The sequence below is a fragment of the Botryllus schlosseri genome, chromosome 13 (genome assembly GCF_051294905.1).
Source record: "Botryllus schlosseri isolate E-star chromosome 13, Bs_hap1, whole genome shotgun sequence".
NCBI lineage: Eukaryota > Metazoa > Chordata > Ascidiacea > Stolidobranchia > Styelidae > Botryllus > Botryllus schlosseri.
In genome coordinates this window covers 6,806,888-6,828,221 of record NC_137248.1, presented here as the reverse complement: position 1 = coordinate 6,828,221, position 21,334 = coordinate 6,806,888, and the positions used below count along the sequence as shown (strand labels likewise).

At 41.4% G+C, this 21,334-nt stretch overlaps 2 protein-coding genes across 2 annotated transcripts; one reads left to right on the top strand and one right to left on the bottom strand.

Annotated features, from left to right (window-relative positions):
• LOC145453771 (uncharacterized) lies at positions 1-21,334 on the top strand. Its single transcript, XM_080331763.1, has 14 exons — positions 1-147; positions 1,343-1,486; positions 1,557-1,724; positions 3,445-3,561; positions 3,631-3,769; positions 5,302-6,309; positions 9,854-10,162; positions 10,863-11,071; positions 15,090-15,427; positions 17,528-17,687; positions 19,299-19,482; positions 20,157-20,301; positions 20,693-20,852; positions 20,914-21,334. The coding sequence occupies exons 1-14, from the start codon at positions 84-86 to the stop codon at positions 21,138-21,140; spliced, it is 3,372 nt and encodes a 1,123-aa protein (XP_080187889.1). The 5' UTR covers positions 1-83; the 3' UTR covers positions 21,141-21,334.
• Positions 17,689-18,428, bottom strand: LOC145453772 (uncharacterized). Its single transcript, XM_080331764.1, has one exon. The coding sequence runs from the start codon at positions 18,332-18,334 to the stop codon at positions 17,762-17,764; it is 573 nt and encodes a 190-aa protein (XP_080187890.1). The 5' UTR covers positions 18,335-18,428; the 3' UTR covers positions 17,689-17,761.

The window sequence follows — 21,334 nt, the reverse complement described above, 5'->3', positions numbered from 1 at the left end:
TTGACAACCTAGTTCACCTCAACAATGCTTGTAAAACGCATTCTCTGCACAGATAGATGTAACTATATAGTTCCAGTACTACGATGTCATACTTTGTTTTCTTCGTCGGTCTTTTAGCATTCGTACCGAGCATCAGATCACAATCAGGTAAGAGGTGATAATAGGAATGATTGGTTACGTCCTTAATTAGCGATTAAATTCGTGTAATAACTCTAATCGCGAAAAGGCGGTTCAAGTGGATGAATAACGCGACCAATAACGTCTGATCTCAGGTCGCTAATTTGGAAACGGACATTTTAATTCCAAGACGCAAATTTTTGTCGCTGTTGTTACCTAAATAGTTTTTGTGACGTGAACCACCGCAAAAACTGATCGAATTATGGATGATGTGTTATTTATGAAAATCTTTGGTGTATCACTGATCTCTAGTGGTCGCACTATAGTCACTGATATGACTCAAGTATAAATGCTTACTCACTCAGCAGCGTGTCTTTAATACGCCTTTAACATGCTGATCCCCATATATTGCACATGCATATGTCTGGAAATCTTTAGCGGGCAATGTTTGATCCTTGAATCAGACATCTATAAATAAGACTGCCGCATACAACACAATTGGCATTTAACGAGCGTCAAATCTTGACGATTAGTGACGGAATGTGGTAAATTGTAAGTCGTCATTACAATTACGCACAATTTAAGATATCATAAAACATCAACTGTAATAGTATCGATATCATCGAAAAATTTATGTCATTTGAACCACACGTGCTGGTCAACTCACGAATGGGGTTGTGTTCGCGCTGTCATCCAACTCTAATCGTTTCAGCCTGAACTCTATATTCGGATTCGAGAAGTCACGGTCAAGTTCTAGCGTGGTAACTGATTATTATCGTATAAAAATGCCATGCGTTAGGTATATAGGTGATCAGTGGTGACCCTATCATTGGGGAGGGCGGTCGACCCTTCCAGGAGGCCCTTATCTATATAAAGGTCACGTCATTTGGCGCTATAAACTTTATTCACTGTAGATTAGGTATAGACATCAAAGTACGCCTATCTGTAAAGATTATTTTCAGCTAATCGCATAATGAATAAGATACATGAAAACGAAGTAATGGGGACCACCTCCAACATTTGCAGAGATTTGATGATTGACCCCTGTGTACGGTACCCACCCCACCCCATGTTAATGTGACAAACCTGTAAGGGAATATTTTATGATGCCTCGGCCTTTTATAGGAGTTTTTGCGTTACAAATTTCGAAAGTGTAAAAATGTGGTGCCGCACACACTTACAAGATGAGCCGAACGTCGCTTAACATCTCAATATAATATTCCAGGATGTGGTTGTCAGACGAATGTGTGGAATCGACAATTTTGCAGGGCGTCGCCATTCGCAAGGGGCCAAGTCGCATGCGAAAGAGCTGGGTGCTGCTACAACCCTTCGATATTATCCATAGGTCCTCGATGCTACAGCAAAGACTGTGAGTATATAATGCCGCTTCCGGAGTCGGAATTCCATCCATCATTTCATTACCTTTTTTCCATACATAGTGAGCCAATGTCAAAATCAAAACCCACCCTCTGCTCCGATAGGAGGCGTTCCGGACACTTGCGTCGCTGCCACGCCCCTTCAGTCATGCATATATGGGGCGGACAGGCAGAACTGTGTGCGAAATGGATGCTGTTATAATCCGCAGATGTCTCCTTACTGTTTCCGAGGTGATTATAGGTTGTGATGAGTGACTGTTATGTCAAATCTGAAAATTTAGAAATTGTGGAAGTGCATCTTAATGCAAAGTAATGTAGTCTCTATTCATTATGCGCATAGGTGAGTAGTCAGCGTAGCTACTCAAGTAGAAACAGAAGTAACGCCATAAATTTCTGCACAATTACAAACGTAGAAATTTTCAAGACATGTACTTCAATTGGAGGTAGCAAGTGAAAGATTTCAAAAGTACTCGAGTATTAAAAAGTATAAATTTTGCGATCAGAGGTGGCTGTTTTCAAAGTTGCAAGATTTATCTCGCGACCAACGCAAAATGACTATTGACACTCTGTAGTATGTACGTACGTACATAGGTAGAATATTTAGAAATAGATTCAGTTACCCTGATACAAGGAGTTATATTTCAAGCGGCTCTTATGACAATGTCTCTCATAGAAGTGAGAGAGAGAGATAGAGTCTTTATTTTCATCCAATCAAAATACATAAAAAAAAACAGACGGCAATGATGGTGGTACAGAAAATATGCATGCACAGTATTTGGTATCAGATAGGAATGATCGATATGACCGTGAAGGTCAACTAGTCTGATCACACCAGCATCAAACAGGTACACTTGACTCTATACCAATGGTTCTCAACCTTCTTTTAGACACGTCCCCCTTTATGATAGTGGAAATTTTCGCGCCCCCCTTATCGTCATATCACAAAATCCAACCGGGATGCTAGCAACCCCAACAGATTGTTTGATGACATCGAAGGTTATCAATGTTGATGAGAGAATTCAAAAATATGAAAATCGGTCTATATATAGAGAAACACGCGTGAATTGGAGGTAAATCGCGATGAACGCGAAAATATTGTTCAGTTGACCGCTTCTTCGCGCCCCCTTCAGATGCTTTCACGCCCCCAAGGGGGGCGTGCCCCCCAGGTTGAGAACCACTGCTCTATACAGCCTGGCTGTAAAAATGTTGGGTTGAAAGGGAAATTAAAGAAAAAGTAAACGATGGTAGCAAATGATCAATGAAGCAATGTCTGGGCGAGGTGGGGCAACAGTGTTAGTATAACAACAAGAGGTGATTAAGTAGGTCTTTTTTGAATCTATTGTAAGGCAATTCGCGGATATCTTGTGGTAATGCATTCCAGATGATAGGTCGTGAGTAGTCGATAGATCTCTTAGCTAGGTTGCTATTCAAGCAGATTTACTATTGGGTTTATTATTATTGGGTGGGGGCAAGTAGATATTTCCCTTAGATGAGGATCTCGTGTATTGGGAGTGGACATTTTTAGCAGGTACGAAAAAGTCATCAAACACATGAGGCAAACTATTGGAGAAATATTTGTGTATAACTTTTGATACTTCGAAGCGATATAGTTCGTCAACTCGCAAAATTCGATGCTTGCGGTAGTAAGGCGATAGTGAAGTGGTGGAGACGTATATCCTAAGCTGCTGTCTTATTTTCAAAATCCAAATTGTAAAAAGTATGTAGTTTTGATAAGATGTACTGTAGAACTAGCAGTATAGTCTAAAAACTCTGGAGTGCACTTCCTATAGGTAGTCTAAAATAGGAAAAACTAACGTTGATACTACTATTTGGCCGTCCTTACTGAACACCTTTGGATTCTAATCGCGTGACTGACAAAAATGCGACGGTCGTAACTTAATTCGAATATAGAGTAAATAAAAATTTGCATTTCGTCCAACACGCTCTGCAGCTATATCATTGGGAGGCGGACAACAGCCAGTTACGACAGAGTGGGGACAATGGTCGGGTTGCTCATCGCTGTGCTCTACCGGAACTATGACAAGAACGAGATCGTGTTTGCTTCCTGGTGAGTTCCTACGTAGTTCGGATACAGGTAAAATACATACTTCGGCAAAAAAAATCCTCCGTTTATCAGATAGTTCGGCGTGCAATCTGCGAGGAATTGATCTGACGGAAACTAGCATATGCAACGTGGAACTTTGCTCCCAGTGGGCGTTATGGACGAATTCACAATGCTCCGTAACTTGCGGATCAGGAACTTACACCTCCACCAGGTAGGCTACATATGTGTCAGAAAAGATTGTTGCCTCATTGGTGTCTTCTGTTCAACATGCGGCTGTAAGATGTTGCCAAAAACTCCTAATGGCCAGTCATGCATGAATTATTTATTACTTTCAAGTTCCGAAAGACGAACATTTAGGCAGACGCTTTTCGGTGACATCATGCATGCAGTATATACGCAAAAGCCATTTATCATGAAGGATGCTACTTTACCATCAATGAAGACCACACTGTTAAAAAAAATCCGCCAAATTACTGGACTGGTCCTCGCAGCAGTATATTTCGTTGCGGAGACCAGTAAATTTGAAAACGCCATTCCCGTAAATATCATTTCCCGTATGTTTTTTATTAACTGACCATAGAAACATTAACGAGAAATTTCCATAATAGGGTTACATATGTCATCCTTTTTCAGGAAATCGGAAATGTCCTCCAAGGTCGCCGAAATGTCTCACTTTTTTGAAATCCGTATAGCTTTGACACCCAGCTTTGACAGGCTGAACTAAAAGACGCTATAAATGACGTGAAATCTGTAATGCGGACGTTCGAGCGGGTCATTCGGAATTACAAGACTGGAAAATTGCCTTTTTGTTTTAGTCAACACGTATACCACATCAGTGGGTAATTCGGGAGTCGAGCCGGAAAAATTACTTTTTCAGTCATCACAAGATTTTTACTACTAATTTTGAAACCAGCAGTTTTTCCGGTAATCTGACTTTTAGGATTTGTAAAAAGTGCCCTCCATTCCGGATACAAAATATCGTAAAACTATTACGTATGGCGACCGTATTACGTATACGTAATACCAATACGCTGGTCTGGTCCTGGCAATAGTTTGAAGTTCCCTAGACCGGCCAATTTGAATCCCAATTACTTGGTTCGCAATCCTTACACACAATAAAAGTAGAAGTGAAGAGAACAATAATGTATATCCAGGCTTTGGCGAAGGAAGGAAGCAGAAGTTCTCAAAGTCAGTTACAGATTGATTGAAGTGTGTTTGTATCACAGTTCCATCAGCTTTTAAAGATTTATACTTGATGCCACACTTTTTGGTATAGGGTTCGAGTCCTGAGCAAAAATCAGGCAGTAACCGTTACAGTTACCATAAAAACAAGGCCCGATAGTGTTAAATATTGAAACTGTCCAAATTCATGTCACTGTCCTATGCCGCGTCATTCTCGAAAGCTCTTTGTATTGTTTTTCCATTGCATGACATGCAAAGATCGACCGCCATAATTATAATCCATCTTCGTCACTGGCACGGCCGAAGTCATGATTTAGAACGCCAAAGCAATGCTACGCTTTCACTTTGGTATAATTCCAAACAAGTATACTCTATACTTCACAGCAATAACTCTCGTAGGCATAAACTATCAGCGAAACGGACTGAATAAAATGATACCTCTAATATAAATATAATGCTCGTGTTGTTTAAACATAACTAGCCTACGTGTAAGCAACTCACTCATCTATTTAGATAAACGAGTGCAACGCCACACATTTAACGCCGTCTATTTCCATTTAGGAGATGTCTGGGATTTGGCAGTCTTGGGCCAAGCAGCTGTCACTCAGTCACAGCCCAGTGCACTTTTTCCCCGTGTCCCGCCCCCGTTCGCCCGGTCTTCCGCCCACCTTCTGTAGCGTGGTCTCAATGGGAGCCGTGGCAAATTTGCAGCAACGCGTGCGGACCAGGGAGACGCGCCAGAACTCGTCAATGCAAGCTGGGCGGGACTACAGTCGCTGTCGACCGATGCAGTATAGTCAACGGCGTGTCTTCCTTCGAAACCGAGCCATGTAACGTAAATCTTTGCTCGTCGTGGACGAGGTGGATCTCTCCGACGGGCTGCCCAGTGACTTGCGGCTCTTTCGCCACTCGCCTCGCAACTAGAGAGTGCAAAGACTCGCTTAAAAGAGGCGCGGACGCTACTATAATCAGAAGTTGTAGCCGTCGCCGCGAACCGTGTGTGCTATCACCTTGCCCGGTCACAGACAAGGCTAATTTTAGAACGACTGTCCGTCCCCCTCGCGAAAGGCAAACGGTAACCACGACAGGCCCTACCTGGATATTCACTGTGTCGATACCAAACCCTACCGCGGCACCGTTTCAAACACCCTCTAGCACGGAAGGTTCTATATTTTCGATCAGCTGGACACCGCAGTCGCGTAGGCCTACAGCAGGCGGTTCGCAACTCACTTCCTCGGCGAATTTATCACCGAATCCTACGGTTACGAATACTCCGGTATCGCGAACTTCTACATCGACAGTACGAGGGAGCGGTAGAGGCGGTAGCGAGGTAACTTCCGCATCATCGGTAGCGACGACGGTGGATTTGGACGAATTCAAAACGACCACGCCGGCTTTTGGGGCTACTGCTGTGTCCGGAGTCACTATCACTCCAATATCGACTGATCCTGGTGATAGTAATGCCGTTAACGACCTAACACCATCCTGGCAACCTTGGGCGGCTTGGACGACGTGCTCTAAGGACTGTGGAGGTGGTTTTCGTGTGCGGGCTAGGATTTGCACGTTGGGGTAAGTGTATGTATAATTGTATGCGCAAGAAAGGCATATCGAGGCATCAGTATGGAGAATTACCCTAGATCTACGACATTTGTACGTTGAGCATTGTCGCGACACAAATCACATTGATCGTATGTCAGTTCACGATGCGAATTTTAGTGTCGCATATACAAAAGTGTGATCAAGATATTTCTGTACATTGATTTGGGAAGTTCAGAAAGTAAATGTAGGTTACACAAATACACATAAACATAGGATTAAATAGTATATTCATATTGAAATGAACCCGAATATTTTCGGCTGACACTCGTCAGGGGTAATCGTCAGCAACTAGTAGAGAATTGGAAAGAACATTGTATATCAACAATCGTATCACAAAATATGACGTCACCAGCATGAAAGAGAGAGCGTTCAATGTACTATTTTTAGGTGGTACACGAACTCCTTTTGTTGACAGAGTTTTGGTTGGTGTATTTTGATAAAAGTTGATTCCAAGGCACACAAATGGAATTGTGAGCGGCCTTGTGTGCCTTAGAATCAACTTTTATCAAAATACACCAACCAAAACTCTGTCAACAAAAGGAGTTCGTGTACCACCTAAAAATAGTACATTGAACGCTCTCTCTTTCATGCTGGTGACGTCATATTTTGTGATACGATTGTTGATATACAATGTTCTTTCCAATTCTCTACTAGTTGCTGACGATTACCCCTGACGAGTGTCAGCCGAAAATATTCGGGTTCATTTCAATATGAATATACTATTTAATTGTATATTGAAGTTCTGTACCTCCAAGAAGCTCTATAAACATAGGAGATTTCTATAAGGTTCTTGTATAACTGAGCTGGGGAAGCGAGTGGCGCAGTTGGTTAAGCACCAGCGTCACGACACCAATGGCAGTGGTTCGAATCCCGATTCGGACCGACTTCTATGTGTCGGAGGTTTCTCTGGGCTCCTCATCGCCGACCTCACTGCAGTTGCAGTGCATTGAAAAGCCCAGATTGAAAGTGAGCTGTGCTACAAGTCTGCAGCAAAGACCACGACGGGGACGTATGGGTGCGAGAGAGCATGATGAATTGATGATTGACTGAGAGAAAGGTTGAAGAATTCGTCCCCAAGATCACCACAGACAAAGAAATATGAACATTACAAAAATTAGTGTCGTGGTGCACATAGCCTGTAAAAAACGAGAAGCACCACTTTAAAAATGTCAATATTAATAATAATATAGTAATAACAATTTGACTGCATTACTGAAATTTTAAAAAAATTACTCCAATCTCGCCATTTTCCTTTGGGTGCAGGTTGCTCCCCGGATTATGTGTGTATTGACCAGTTTCTTACTGTGAATGAAGAATAATAATAATATATAACTGAATGCCGTCGAGAATTGATGGATGAGAAATTTCGCAACAATGGACGACGAATATTGGTCAATGGACATGCATTGCGTATTTAGTGATAGGCCTACCTAACAATCATTCAGATCAGGGGTGGCCAACCCGCGAGACGGTTTTGAGTGACCCGCACGCATATTTTCGAAATGAGTTATCTTATTATGTTATCAAATTCTTCGCTTAGTTAATTTATGGTTAGGGTTACCATACGTCCTCTTTTAAGAGGATTTGTCCTCTTTTTTGACTTTTTTGAAAGTGTCCTCGGAGGACGCCCTTTCGTCCTCTTTTTTGAGATTTTGTCCTCTTTTTTGAAAATTTAGGTCACATTTAGAGCAAAATGCGAGTGATATGCCGTAAATTAGCACAGAAGTGACGCTCCGGCGGGTATTTCGGAGTGAAAAACGGTGACTTGAGCTCTGAGCGAAAAATTGACCTTTTTTTTAGTCAACCACCTAGCAATGTGGAGAGAAAAACGGTAGCGGAAAGTTGACCTTTTTTTTTTAGTCAACCAATCACAAAGTGGGAAAAATTCAGCGATTTTTGAGAATTCTTCTCCGGTTTTGCAAGTCTCAAATTTCTGAAAAAGTGTCCTCTTTTTAGATTTCCAAAATATGGCAAGCATATTTATGGTGAGCTTTCATTCCCTGAAATTTCCATGGCATGACGTGCCGGCTACTAAAAAAAGGTCAGCACTTTCGTCCAGTTCACGGTCACCGCAAAAAAGCTTACTGTTGAGATTTTTTAATCATCACTTTCGTCGAGTCACGGTACGCGCAATCATTCGTCAACCACATGTGGCCCTTTGGCCTAAAAGGTTGGCCGCCCCTCGGGCCCTGATTAACATGGGAATTCAAAATGTGAATGCTTGTATGGAAATCGAATGACGGTTTATATATATTCGCGGTCGGACACTGTCGTCAGATGTTCAATTGCGCTGAGCATAGTTATACCAAAACTGTGGTCGACATCTTTGCCGAATATGATCAATTAATCATGGGATCGTTCCACGATTATTGATTTTTGGCATAATCGGACTGAATCACCATTTACAACAGTGGTTCTTAACCTGGGGGTAATTACCCCCAAAGGGGTAATTTACCAATTTCTGGGGGGTAATTCAAATCTTTATACTTATAAACGCCGCACTGAATTATTTTCAAACGTACGCATGAATGTAGGCTAACATATGTTTTTGCGAGCTTGTATATATTTCGTTTCACTGAACACACCATGCCTGCTGTGATATTATAGTAACCATTAGGGATTATGAATAACAGGTCCGAATGTAGTTTAGTATAGTGCTAGGTAAGTCCAATTTATTTTGCAGTAGTGCGGATCAAATAGTGTTGCGCATGCTGAAAAATTGAAAAAGAACAAGGGGCGTCTAAGTTTTGCTTTACACCTATAATGCAGTAGCAATATGGTAGAAATATAGTTGTTAGGATTGAAAAGTGTAGTGATGGTCTAGTCTAGTCGGTAAAATTAAGTCTGAAATCATCAAAAAGCCTTCGAAGAAACGAGGAGAAGATTTCGGAACATTTTGGGTTCGCCTTCAAAAATGAATAACCAATCTTTGTCATAATGGCATTGAACCTTCTGATTGAATTTCCTTCAACTTATTGCTGTGAAGGATGATTTTCTGCAATGGTATACCTATAAAAACGAAATGAGTTTGTGATTGACAATTACATATTACATGAGAGATGCTGTCTATTATTATCGTCTCTTTTGCCTAGATTTGACCACTAGTGGATAACACGAAAACAGCATCGGTATTCGCATTGACTTGATATTTCAACAGTGTAGATCTCAGTGTACATTATGACGTCATATTTGTCATATTTTTGAAAAGGGGTAATTGCATCCCGTCATTTTCTTCCTGGGGGTAACGACATGAAAAAGGTTAAGAACCACTGATTTACAAGATGCCTAAAGTGATCGTGAGTGGGATTTTAACGAGACTCTTGTGATGGAATGGATTCCGATTCAGTAAATTGCAGAATCCGTTTACCTTTAATGTGGAAATTCAGTCTCCGAGAACTAACGTCTGAATATTCAGGGTCAAGAAATTTAGTACGGTCATCGCCGTGGAATGCTGACACCGAAGCATGTTTGCTGATTGGTTATCGGACATAGTATTTCAGAAATTATTTCACAGAAATGGAACCGAAGCGACGTCCGCATCGTTTTGCGGTAACGATGCCATCGACGCCGCTCAATGCAACACCGACCCCTGCATCGCATCCTCTAGCACAGTAGAAGTCATCACCACAACTTCAACAACTCCCGAAACAACCACCACCACCACCACTACAGCTGCGCCTATAGTGACCACTCGGTCTACCACGACAACGGAGACGCCGAGAGTGGAAGTATTGGCTCAGTGGGAAAATTGGGAGGCTTGGTCCGTGTGTTCGTCGACCTGCTCACCCGGTTTGCGAATTCGATCGAGGGTGTGTAAGGATATGTAAGTCCTCGACTTGTTGTGAATGATTTCGAGTGCTTTCAGTTCGGTATGTCACAATTAGAGGTGGTCATAAAGTCATTTCGACTACTTTTTGGAAGTACTCAAGTAGGTTTTGCCTTCTACTTCTACATCTAACCGAGTACTAACGATGGCTACTTAGACTACCCTGGTCACAGTGCACATTATCGGTATTATTTGCGAAATTGGGTACGAAATAGAATTTGCCGAATACATCATTTACATGGCGAAATTACAAAACAGAAAAATATTGGAGAGGAGAAAATAAACTTTCAGGACAATGAAACGTCTTGTAGCACGACCCCCTTCTAGGCATCGCTTGTTCGCTTGATATGGCGAGCAGCAGTCTAGATATAGGTCCTACACTTAGATATTAATGTTGAAATATTCTAGCGGCAACAACATATGACCCGGGTATACATCCTATGCCGTTCCCTTCTTGTTATTGGTCTGTATAATCTACGGAAGTATTTAATCTAGCATGAACTACCCGTATTAATTTACATATATATATAGTCGTACAGAAGCAGATAGCCTACTATCCATTTTTAAACTTTGATGACCCTATACGCGTCGTAACAGGACCTGTTTCTACTTCTTCCAATTTGTTGTTTTATACTATTTACTGCGAGTGAACACGTGCTATAATCAGAAATAATTCATGTCACAACTCACAATGCAGAGCCAGCGGAGAGGAATTGGATCCGAAGGAATGTGATCGCGCCGATCCGGGTTCTATGTTTGACGAAAGCTCATGCAACACAGATCTGTGTCCCATGTGGACGCAGTGGAAAAGTACCGGATGCTCTGTCACCTGCAACCGGGGACCGAACGAGCCTCCGGGCGTTGTGCTGAAGCGGAGGAGATGCGAAGGAACCGAAACGAAAATAGGTACTTTTTGCGCGTGAATGCAGTCTAATCTATAGCCTGCAAAAGGTCGCATTATGTCTTTACGTGATGCGTGATGGATTGTAAATGAGAGAGATTGTCTGATTGCTTCAAATGTGGGTGGAATTGCCAAAGTGGATCAATGATCACTGCAGTGTGATGCGCATCATGATTTCACTGAAGATTTATGCCGCATATACCCTCCCTACCGCATCCCTACCCACTTGAGACCTGGTACTGGTTGTGCTCGCCTTCTCATCAAATCCTGTCACAATCGTAACATTTCATTCACGACCTATAACCTCTTAGATATACCTCCAACACTTGAGTAGAAATTCTCAAGTCCGACCGAGGTCGACTCCAGAATTCTAACCTAAAAGGGTTTGAGGTTTATTTTATAGGCTCCTTCTCGCCATCTCACACGTGTAACTATGGTGACTTATTAAAGCCTAGAGATGGGCCGTGCTACAAGTCGGCAGTTACGATATATAAATAAAGAAAATTGACCTGTTGTAAATGACCATATAGTAGTCGACAAACGCCATGAATATCACAAACAACAACAATCAATCATATATTTGTCACACCAGCGAAAATCCGGTACGGACCAGGATGACGACGAGGGGCCGCAAGGCCTATGTACACAGTCGTCACCTGTAGGAGTGTACACAACCTCTTAAAGTCCTGCCTGAGCTATTAACTACGGTTGCCGAGCTTATGATATGGTGTGATAGTTTCCATTAATTTCGACCCGTATAGGGGAGATGTGGTTCCGATGAGACAGTGGAACCGAAAATACTCGAAAAATTCTCTGTTATAATCCCATGATTACAGTACGCGAATTTGTTTACAATAGCATGCTGGCAGAATCTTTCCTCACGTGCAAAAAACCTAGGGGGTCTGTGACAGATGATTTATGTTTTGGGGGTTGTAAAGTAAATTTAGATCGACGTATACATTTCTCTATATCACCTTTCACACTAACAAACCAGCCATAACAAAATGAAAAATTCGAGTTTTTGAGCGTATATCTCATAGGTCTCATGGTCGTGTTCATAAATATTTTTTGAAAAGGCGGATATTCATGTAAATGTCCGCGATAGGTAGAGCTTGGATCAAAGTGTTGAGCCAGCAAAAGATCTGCTATTCTCGGCTGAATATTTGAGGGCCAGAGATCATTTTGCAATTTTTGATCCATCGGTACTACATCTCCCCTAGCAAAAGCTAAATAGTAGGGATGGTGTGAACGAGAGGTTCACGTTCGCGTTCTGTGTGTGAGCCTCGGAAATTTAGAGGTTCACGTTCGCAAACGAGCCCTGGTAGGTTCTGGACTGTGAACCTTTTTCATATATTACAATTTTCACTTCATTATAACATCTTTGGTTGAAATTTATTGCATTTAACTGCAGGCCACTCTATACATAGCGCTGGCAGCATAAAAAAAAATCAACACTTAACGACCATGCCCCTTGACAATCTTAAAAAAAATTACTTGTTTTGTTACAAAAGTTTGCTCGAAATATCCAGCTTTCGGTTGGTGAATATTTAGTGACTCTCTGATGTGAGCTTCACCCGCTATCACACAACACCAAGAGCGAAATACACTACATGTAGGTAGTCAGCGAATGATGGTTATTCAGCCAATCAATGAAATTGATATCGTTGTCTCATGTAAAAAATCTGGCAGGTGTAGGGGTCAATCTGTACTTCATATGTTTATTGTATCATAAGAACCATTATCCATGCGATTGCGGTATTGCGTATAACTTGTTAATGGGGTAATATCGGTAGCAAGTATGGAAACCCGCTTTACACTTCGCTCAATATAAATAGAGCAATTCTCAGACGCCGACTACATTGCCCGTTCTGGCGTAAGCTTTTATTCCCTTGCAGTCTTCGTCGAAATTGTCGGCAAAGCGACGGAAGAAAGTGATTTTGTGGGATTATTATATCATTTGATTGGCCCAGTTCATACATTTGGCGACGTTTAAAATGTCAATATGTACTTCAGCATTGTGGCATTATGTAGCCCAAGTCGTCGCCAGGTGTCGTTTACTGTACTGTACTGTACATTAATATAGGCTATCACTTCTCTGAGATGTAAGGCTGGAATTAGCAAAATGACGTCACGTGACGTCATGAGGTTCACGTTCGCGTTCACCCAGAACCTTTCAAAAAGGTTCGCGTTCACACGAACCTGAACCTTTCACAGGTTCACTCCATCCCTACTAAATAGTGTTCCAGAGTAACTTATGACAGAAGCTAGTTAGACTAGTTACAGACCGTGGCGCACCAGTCCCTTATGGGAGATAAGCGCCACAACTACTTTTTACAATACTAATAATGGTTGTGCTCTCCAGGGGCTTAGATCGTGGGTACAGTATTGTAGGAATGGGTCCTGTAATGACTGGACTTGACTCGAGTCACTTCCGAAATTGACTTCACGTGACTCGTCTTATGAGAAATATGAACCGAATCGATGTCAAATTTTTGCGGCAATTTTCAAGTCATCAAATCTCTGGTGTTTTGTAAAGCACGTTAAAGGTGTCTGTGAGAAGTGACCGCGTCGTTGATAACGTAATAATTCTTCAGTTACTGTTGCTGATTCAAGGATGTTTATTCAATCATTCAACAGAAAGAATTGGAGCTTGTCGCCCGCTAGTATTTACCCAACGTGTAATGAAAAAAGCACAGTGTACATAGCACAGCAATATATTATATTAACTAACGATCAAAGTTCGGAGTTGAATATCGACACTCCGAAAAAATTTTTACATAGTATATATAAAATGTGAATGAACAGATTGCGATGACTCGAAATGGCTTAATCTCAACACTGCCCTCTGGTGTTTGAGACCAATCGTGTTAAAACAATACAGTGTCTGTCAGATTATAGATAACTAGGGCGGTTTTTTTTTTACCTAAAAAAAAGAAAATTTTGACCTAAAAAATCAAAATTTTGACTTTTTTTGACCTAAAAAAACTGAATTTTGACCAAATTTTGACCTAACGTATGCAAATTAGGTGTTTTCCCAAATAATGTCAAAATTGTACCAGTTATCTACATTTCCGGTTGTAACTGGCTGTCCCAACGAAGTAGTTTGACCTGAAAAAACGTTTTTGGCATAGAAACAGGCAACTTTGTACATACAAAAAACAATATTTTAACGAAATCTGGCCCTATGAAGAATTCCAGTGGTTGCAATACGTATTATGGTGGAAATAATTTAAAAAAAATTGTAGTACAACGAGAGATACTTTCCTATATTCTTGGGTAAAAAGTGCATGTCCTTACTTGCCAAGGACGTTCAACAGCAGCAGTTGTAGGCTGACAACACTCAAGTTGTGCATACACTACTGGTGACACACCATGTTGCTTCATTCTGACAATGTTGTCTATTACAATTTTTCATCATGCGCTTCTCAATATAAGAATGATGCCCCAGTTAGGATATTGCGGTACGTTGACCATAATACCATGTCCACCTATTTGTTTTATTTGACCGTTGATGATTCAGTATGAGCAGACAATTAGCCGTTTACAACAGTAGGCCTATAAAGTAGGCTACAAGCTTTAAAATATCAAATGATACGTTCACCGACAGTGCAAAATCTACGATACAATACAAACGAAATAAAGACGTCAAAAATTTTTTGACTTTATGAACAATTTTGACAAATTTTGACCTAACGCTACAATTTTGACAAAATTTTGACAAATTTTGACATGTCAAAAAAAAACCGCCCTATAGATAACTAACCTACGTAGGTTAGTTATCTATAGTCAGATTGTGAACATTCAATAATACGTCTGCTTGTTTGACTACAGAAACCCTATCCATATCTGAAATAACTCGAATTTACACTTATTTAACCCAGCTTCCCCTAATGTACTTTGCATGCGAAGTAACTTCGACAGCATGTGTACGGTGTGTTTGTGTATTTCACGATAACGATCCGATACAATTACGGGATGAGACCCGTTATCCCAGTTTAGGCTAACACTCGATTTCTCACACAGCCGCATCAACCTGCTACCTGATCTCCGATTTGTGCAACGCCACAAAACCGTGCCCGGTACCCACGACTACATCTACAACAACTACAACGACCACCACCGTATCCACCACCACGTCTACGATCGCTACCACCATGTCTACGATGGCTACCACCAAATCTCCTGAGCCCACCGAGGCGAGCGGTAACATATGGGCACAGTGGGGTGAATGGACGCCGTGTTCTTCGCCTTGTGCGCCTGGGATACAAAACAGAGTGAGGCAATGCCTACCCGGCGTGCCTGAACAGCTGTGTGTCGAAGGCGGGTTCAGTTCCAGAGAGTGTAACCGGGAATACTGCACTGTAAGTCGAATATTATGGCTCTTACATTCCAGACTTTGACAACTATAGGTCAGGGTTCGGGAACCTTTTTTTGCTCGGCGAACCGGTTTCAAAATGTTAATTTTTTCACGGACCGGTCTTCAAACGAACGTCTATGTCTCATTTCGCGTCAAGAGGTTCCCGCCAGGGTTGGTACGATTGAATAAACAACAAACCAAACCACGCGTAAAATCCAAGTCTCAAATTCATTTCTTACGCAAATTATTATATAAAATTTGATTTCCATAGCATATTTTAACCCAATTCAATATTTGAAGAGCTTTTTTGGGGGTACAGAACTTCAATATACAATTGAATGGTATATTCATATTGAAACGAACCCGAATATTTTCGGCTGGCACTCGTCAGGGATAATCATCAGCAACTAGTAGAGAACTGGAAAAGAACATCGTATATTAACAATCGTATCACCAAAATATCACGCCACCAACACGAAATTTCGATTACGAGAGCGTTCAATGTATTATTTTTAGATTGGTTCACGAACTCTTTTTCTTGGCACAGCCTTTGGTGGTTGGATAATCCCGCTTGTGCGAAAAATTATCGAGAAGACAGATTTCGTGTCGTTGGGAGGGGCCGTTAACACTTTCATTTGTGTGCCTTGGGGTCGACTTTTGTCAAGATACACCAGCCAAGGCCGCGCCAACAAAAAGACCATCTAAATATAGTAGGGCCTATACATCGAACGCTCTCGTATTCGAGAGTTCATGCTGGTGACGTCATATTTTGTGATTGTTGATGGCAATGTCTTTTTCCATTCTCTACTACAGTGGTTCCCAACCTGTGGTACGCGTACCACTAGTGGTACGCGAAGGTCTTCCAGGTGGTACGCGAGCATTTTCCCGTGAAAACATTGATCACCTCTCAATGCTCAAGGCTGAGTTGAATGTTCCATTGTAACGGAGGTTGGTATTGTGATGCAACCATGCCGTCTGAGGCTCAGGAGCAAGTCCGCACGAGAATGAGAGTGCGAATGCTCAATAGGGCTCTTCAAAAATGACTTTTTTTCTCAAATCGTACTGGCTACTTGATAAAATTGTTAGGTTACCTAATTTAAGCCTACACACAAAATTTGGTTCAATTCCAACCAGTAACCGCTTTGCTACAGGAGAAGAAAGTTTCTATTTATTATATAAAAATAAATAGTAAAAAATTTGAAAATTTTCTGTTCACCCCATGAAAGTGTTAGGCTGTCTATAGAAACGATGCTCACCAAATTTGGTTCATTTCCAACCAGTGGAAGCGAGGTTATTGCCATCGAAAAAATTTGGATTTGAATAAAATAGTATTTACGGTGACCGATTCTTTGTTTATTTATTATAGTTGTGCTCACCGTAAATACTATTTTATTAAAATCCAAATTTAAATTTTTTATCAGTGATCGTATAACCGCTTTAATTTTGAACTTTCACATAATTTGCGAAAGTGACATTTTTTTCGAGGGCCAGCGGTTGCCGACCACTGAACTAGATAATTGCAACTGACTATGTAATCAGACCAAAATGGCGGTAATCTAATTTGTGAAAGGTTTCTACGCTCTCATTCCCCACGTGTGAGCCTTGAAACCTCAAATGGTCGTATCATAGCATACAAAACATAGACTACAATGCTAAGTATACTTTAGTGAAATATCATTTCTCTGAAGACGCGACCAACCTGAACTCCAGCGGCATTGACACAAAACCCAATGCGATAGGTACGGTCGTTGAAATGCCAAAATTTCGTAAGCTATGTAGTACTGGTATTATTTTCTTTTTGGTCGCATAAAAAGGCCGTACGAACTGTCCACGTCATCCATTTTATTACGACGTCACAATGAGTGGTGCTCGTTTTTGCCCATAGCTCTACTTATGAGAGGGAACTCTTATTTGATATGAACTGAACTTGATTTTTTGTACTTAATTTTAATTCGGAACTCGTAATTCTAATTGCTCATTAGTTTGTACGATTTCAGTAATTCTAATCTAATTTCAGAAAAACTGTGTTACTTTAATTCGAATTTGGAACAAGCGATAATTTTTTGGTTGTCCAACTATGACATAGACTTATACTTGTACGCAGGGATGGTCCGCTTGGAGAACCACCCCTTGCGACAAGACATGCGGAGACGGCGCCACTAAACTGAGGAGAAGGATCTGTCTCAGCGGGCAATCGACCGACGCTATGCCCGAGTCTTGCCATCAAGAATCGCAGCCCTGCGAGGAAATAACGGCATGCAAGCGTAAGGCTAATGATTTTCAATCCGAATTACATTTCATTTAAAAGTTGGTATACATAAAACCGTAAAATTATTGCCTAAACCGCTGTCGAATCGTCTGATAAAAATGAGTTGTCAGCAGACGCGTCCTTACCACTTGGGGTTGACTGTAAAGAGTTAACGTTAGTGCCAGGCGTGCTCTTGGTATTCTTTTTAGTATATTTCCTTTTCACGATCGGAGCGCGCGGGCTCACGCCTAGCAGCTTGCACACTTTAGTTACTTGAGTTTTGCGGCACATGGTGCTCATCAGCAGAGCCAAACAAGCCTCGTACTCCCGTTCCGGTATGACTTGGTAATCTTGCTCGTCTTCGAGGATAAATTCGGCCAGATTTTCCGGCAGCACGCCGCCGCCGTGCGGGTTGCCGTACACGGCGCTTCTGCGATAAGGCCGCTTCTTTTTAGTGGAGCTCGGGGGAGTCGCTCTTCGCTTTTTCTTTGGAGATTTCAATGTCGGCGTCGGCTCGTACCAGAGCGGATTAATGGTGAATCCACATCTGTCGTCTTCGATAACTTCAACCTCTAACTTTGGTTGTATGGTTATTGCGTTCTCGGCAGTGGGACTAGCGTCGAATAACTCACGGCTGGCACCGCGCTTGCGCAAAATATCCATGCTCGAAGAACAAAGCCTGTCGACAGATAACTGCTAACTTTGAACGAGTAAAACTTTTGGCCTGTTTCATTTGGTAGGTTTCGTGATGTAAGAGGTCACGACCTAATTTCAATTATCTCCAGTTATGACGTCACAAAATGTCTATTTGTATTGTTTCGCCTGCAGTCAACTGTATCGAGCATAGGAATTTTGAAAGAGTGGCAGTTTGATCATAGCCTTCATAAATGCTATGGTTATATAATGAAAATACAACCACAACAAACAAATACAACATTTTGCAGCTATACCATCCTTATAGGCAATACCGCGCATTATATGTATTAAAATGCATTGATATATAGAGCATGAAATTTATGCTATAATAAGTTTGAAACAGTTTCTTCTGTCAAGAATAAGTTGGTAACAAAGTAAAATGGCCGAACAGCCGGAAAGAAGCTGGAACATCAACAGAACGGATAGCGGTAATGCTCATATTTACAAAGGAATAAAATAGGAAGGTAAACAAATATAGCAAGTTGTCAATTTACAAATAAATATGCAAGTTGTCATGTCATGGAAATACGATACTGCAAACTGCATCGTACTAGATGGAGATGCAAGGAAAACTGCACCAAACTTTAATACGACATATGTATAGATGGCATTCAAAATGGCTACAGGCCGAACTGTGACCTAAGAAGTTGTGACACAAGCAGAATGAAAAACAATATTAAGCGAATTATCAAGGGAATTAACTATGAAGTAAATAAATATACCGAGTTGTCAATTTATCAATCAATGAACAACTTGAGTTGAAATGATATGCTTCAATCATAGTTCTAGATATCCATGTTTTCTATTCGCTGAACATCACAGAGAGCTGTACTGCTCACCGATGTGTCTTGTGAATACAGTATGTATAATTGTATATACCTGATTGCCCAATTACAAATCTGCATTGAAATGATCGGTCATGACTCTTAAGGTTCAGAAGATGGCGGTGGTCTGTATCCCAAGTTGGACGTACTGTTCCTCGTGGACTCTTCAACGCACGTCGATGACTGCGACTCCATCGTAGACGAAACCGGATTGTCCCCGCCGCTCCGGGCGCATCAGCTTCCAAATACTAGCGCACCTACCTACGCCAGGATAAAGAAATTTCTGACCGAGTAAGGGATATAGGGGCTTTGAGTGGGGGAACCTTTTGGGTACGCGGTCCAGATTACGTTTTATGCATCAAATACCGTGTAAAAAGCCTAAAGCACACTCGTGATGTCATGTCGAGAAGAGGTGGTCGATAATGAAGTATACTTCTACTTATTCGGGGTACTCAAGTAGGTTGTGGCTACTTGCAGTAGTTATTCAAGTGGTTTTGTTTTAGACTACTTCAACATTTTAGACAAAATTATTAGTTTTACACTTTTGAATTTAAAAAGTAGAAAATAGTTTTGGATCACTTATAAGCAAGTCAAAATAAGGACAAATCTCAGAAATATGGCAACCTTGCCTATAAGAGTGAAATAGTCATAAGAACCGCGTGAAATAACCCCGTACCACGTTAACTCAATACATATTTTTGTATTATTATTTTGAACAATATTTTCGAAGATTCTTCCTCTTTGTATAGCATCGTATATCATTAGTCGCGAAGATGCGTTCCGCAATTTAAAAGTGGCCACCTCTGATTAACGGCTAAAGTGTGCGACTTGTAGGCCTAATTGAGTAGAAATTCACGGCATTTCTACATGTGTAGAAACGCTTACTACTTTGACCGCCTCTGAATGCTAACATCCAGTTGCGTCTGTACTCTCTATCACCAACAGCGGCGTAACATTTCATTCAGTTTTTCAAACGCATGGCAAGGGATATCGAACAACGGGACGAGAGTCGGTATTCAGCTAATCAGCGGTTTATGCAACGGAAGGACAAGGGCCAATTTGTACGTGGAAAAACGATACAACGAAACACACGAATTTCTCAAGGAATACGTACGTCTTGTCGAGTAAATCCGTACCAATATACCCGGCGTAGGCGTACTTGTACAAACTAGACCTATATAGTTAGTTGACGGTCAACTAGCTATACTGGTTTGTTGCGCATAGGTCTAGTTCTAGTTGTGGATTTTGATAAGTGTGTAGTTTAAGTTCTAGTTGCACATCTAAAGAAATTAGTTGCCGATCAACTCGAAAACACCTGTCGTCGTTTGGCTTGATTCGTGACACCCGTGTCCTGTTTTGTGATGTTCTAGCAGCCATTGCTAGCTCCCCGAACCGTCACTGCTAATAGTGGCGTGTAGCCATGGGATGGGTTTTGGGGGTCGAAACCTCTCCCATTTCAAACATATTTACCATTTTCGAAACACATCGATTACGATTACAGATAGCCGAAATGCCGTACTTGTGCGGGGACTTCTGGCTTGATTGGGCGATGCAGTGTTCGTATACTCCAATCATGTCAGAGAGATTTGGCGATCGGAAGAACATTCCCAATATTGTAGTCGCTATCATTAGCGACGTGCCGACCGCATCGCTTCCGAGAGGTATTTATTCACTGCGTTCCGGTTATCACTAGTTTCTAGCTATCAATTCCGCAAATTTTAGATTCTCTCTTGCGACGGGTGACAAAACGGTTACGGACCAAAGCCACTATATTATCAGCCACCGCAACGCGTACAACGCAAATGGGCGCGGATGCCCGCAAACAATACATGGAAAATACGAGAAAGTTATCGTGCGATGGCGATGAAGATTGTCCCCGCTTTCTCGGATCCATTTGGGACTTGGAATCGTCTGCGGTGGCGACTAAAATCCGGGACGCCTTGAAATAACTGAAATCGCACTGCCGTATCATTCATGAACTCTATGACTTACGTGTATATCAGTAGAGTGATCTGTTCCATTCTCTTTTACAAGTAGACACTATTTATGCTTCGATCACTATTCGCTAATATTTGGAAACAGCATCAATGAAACGATCTAATCTTTGCGTTGAAATATACATAAATCTACGTACAGTACAGTA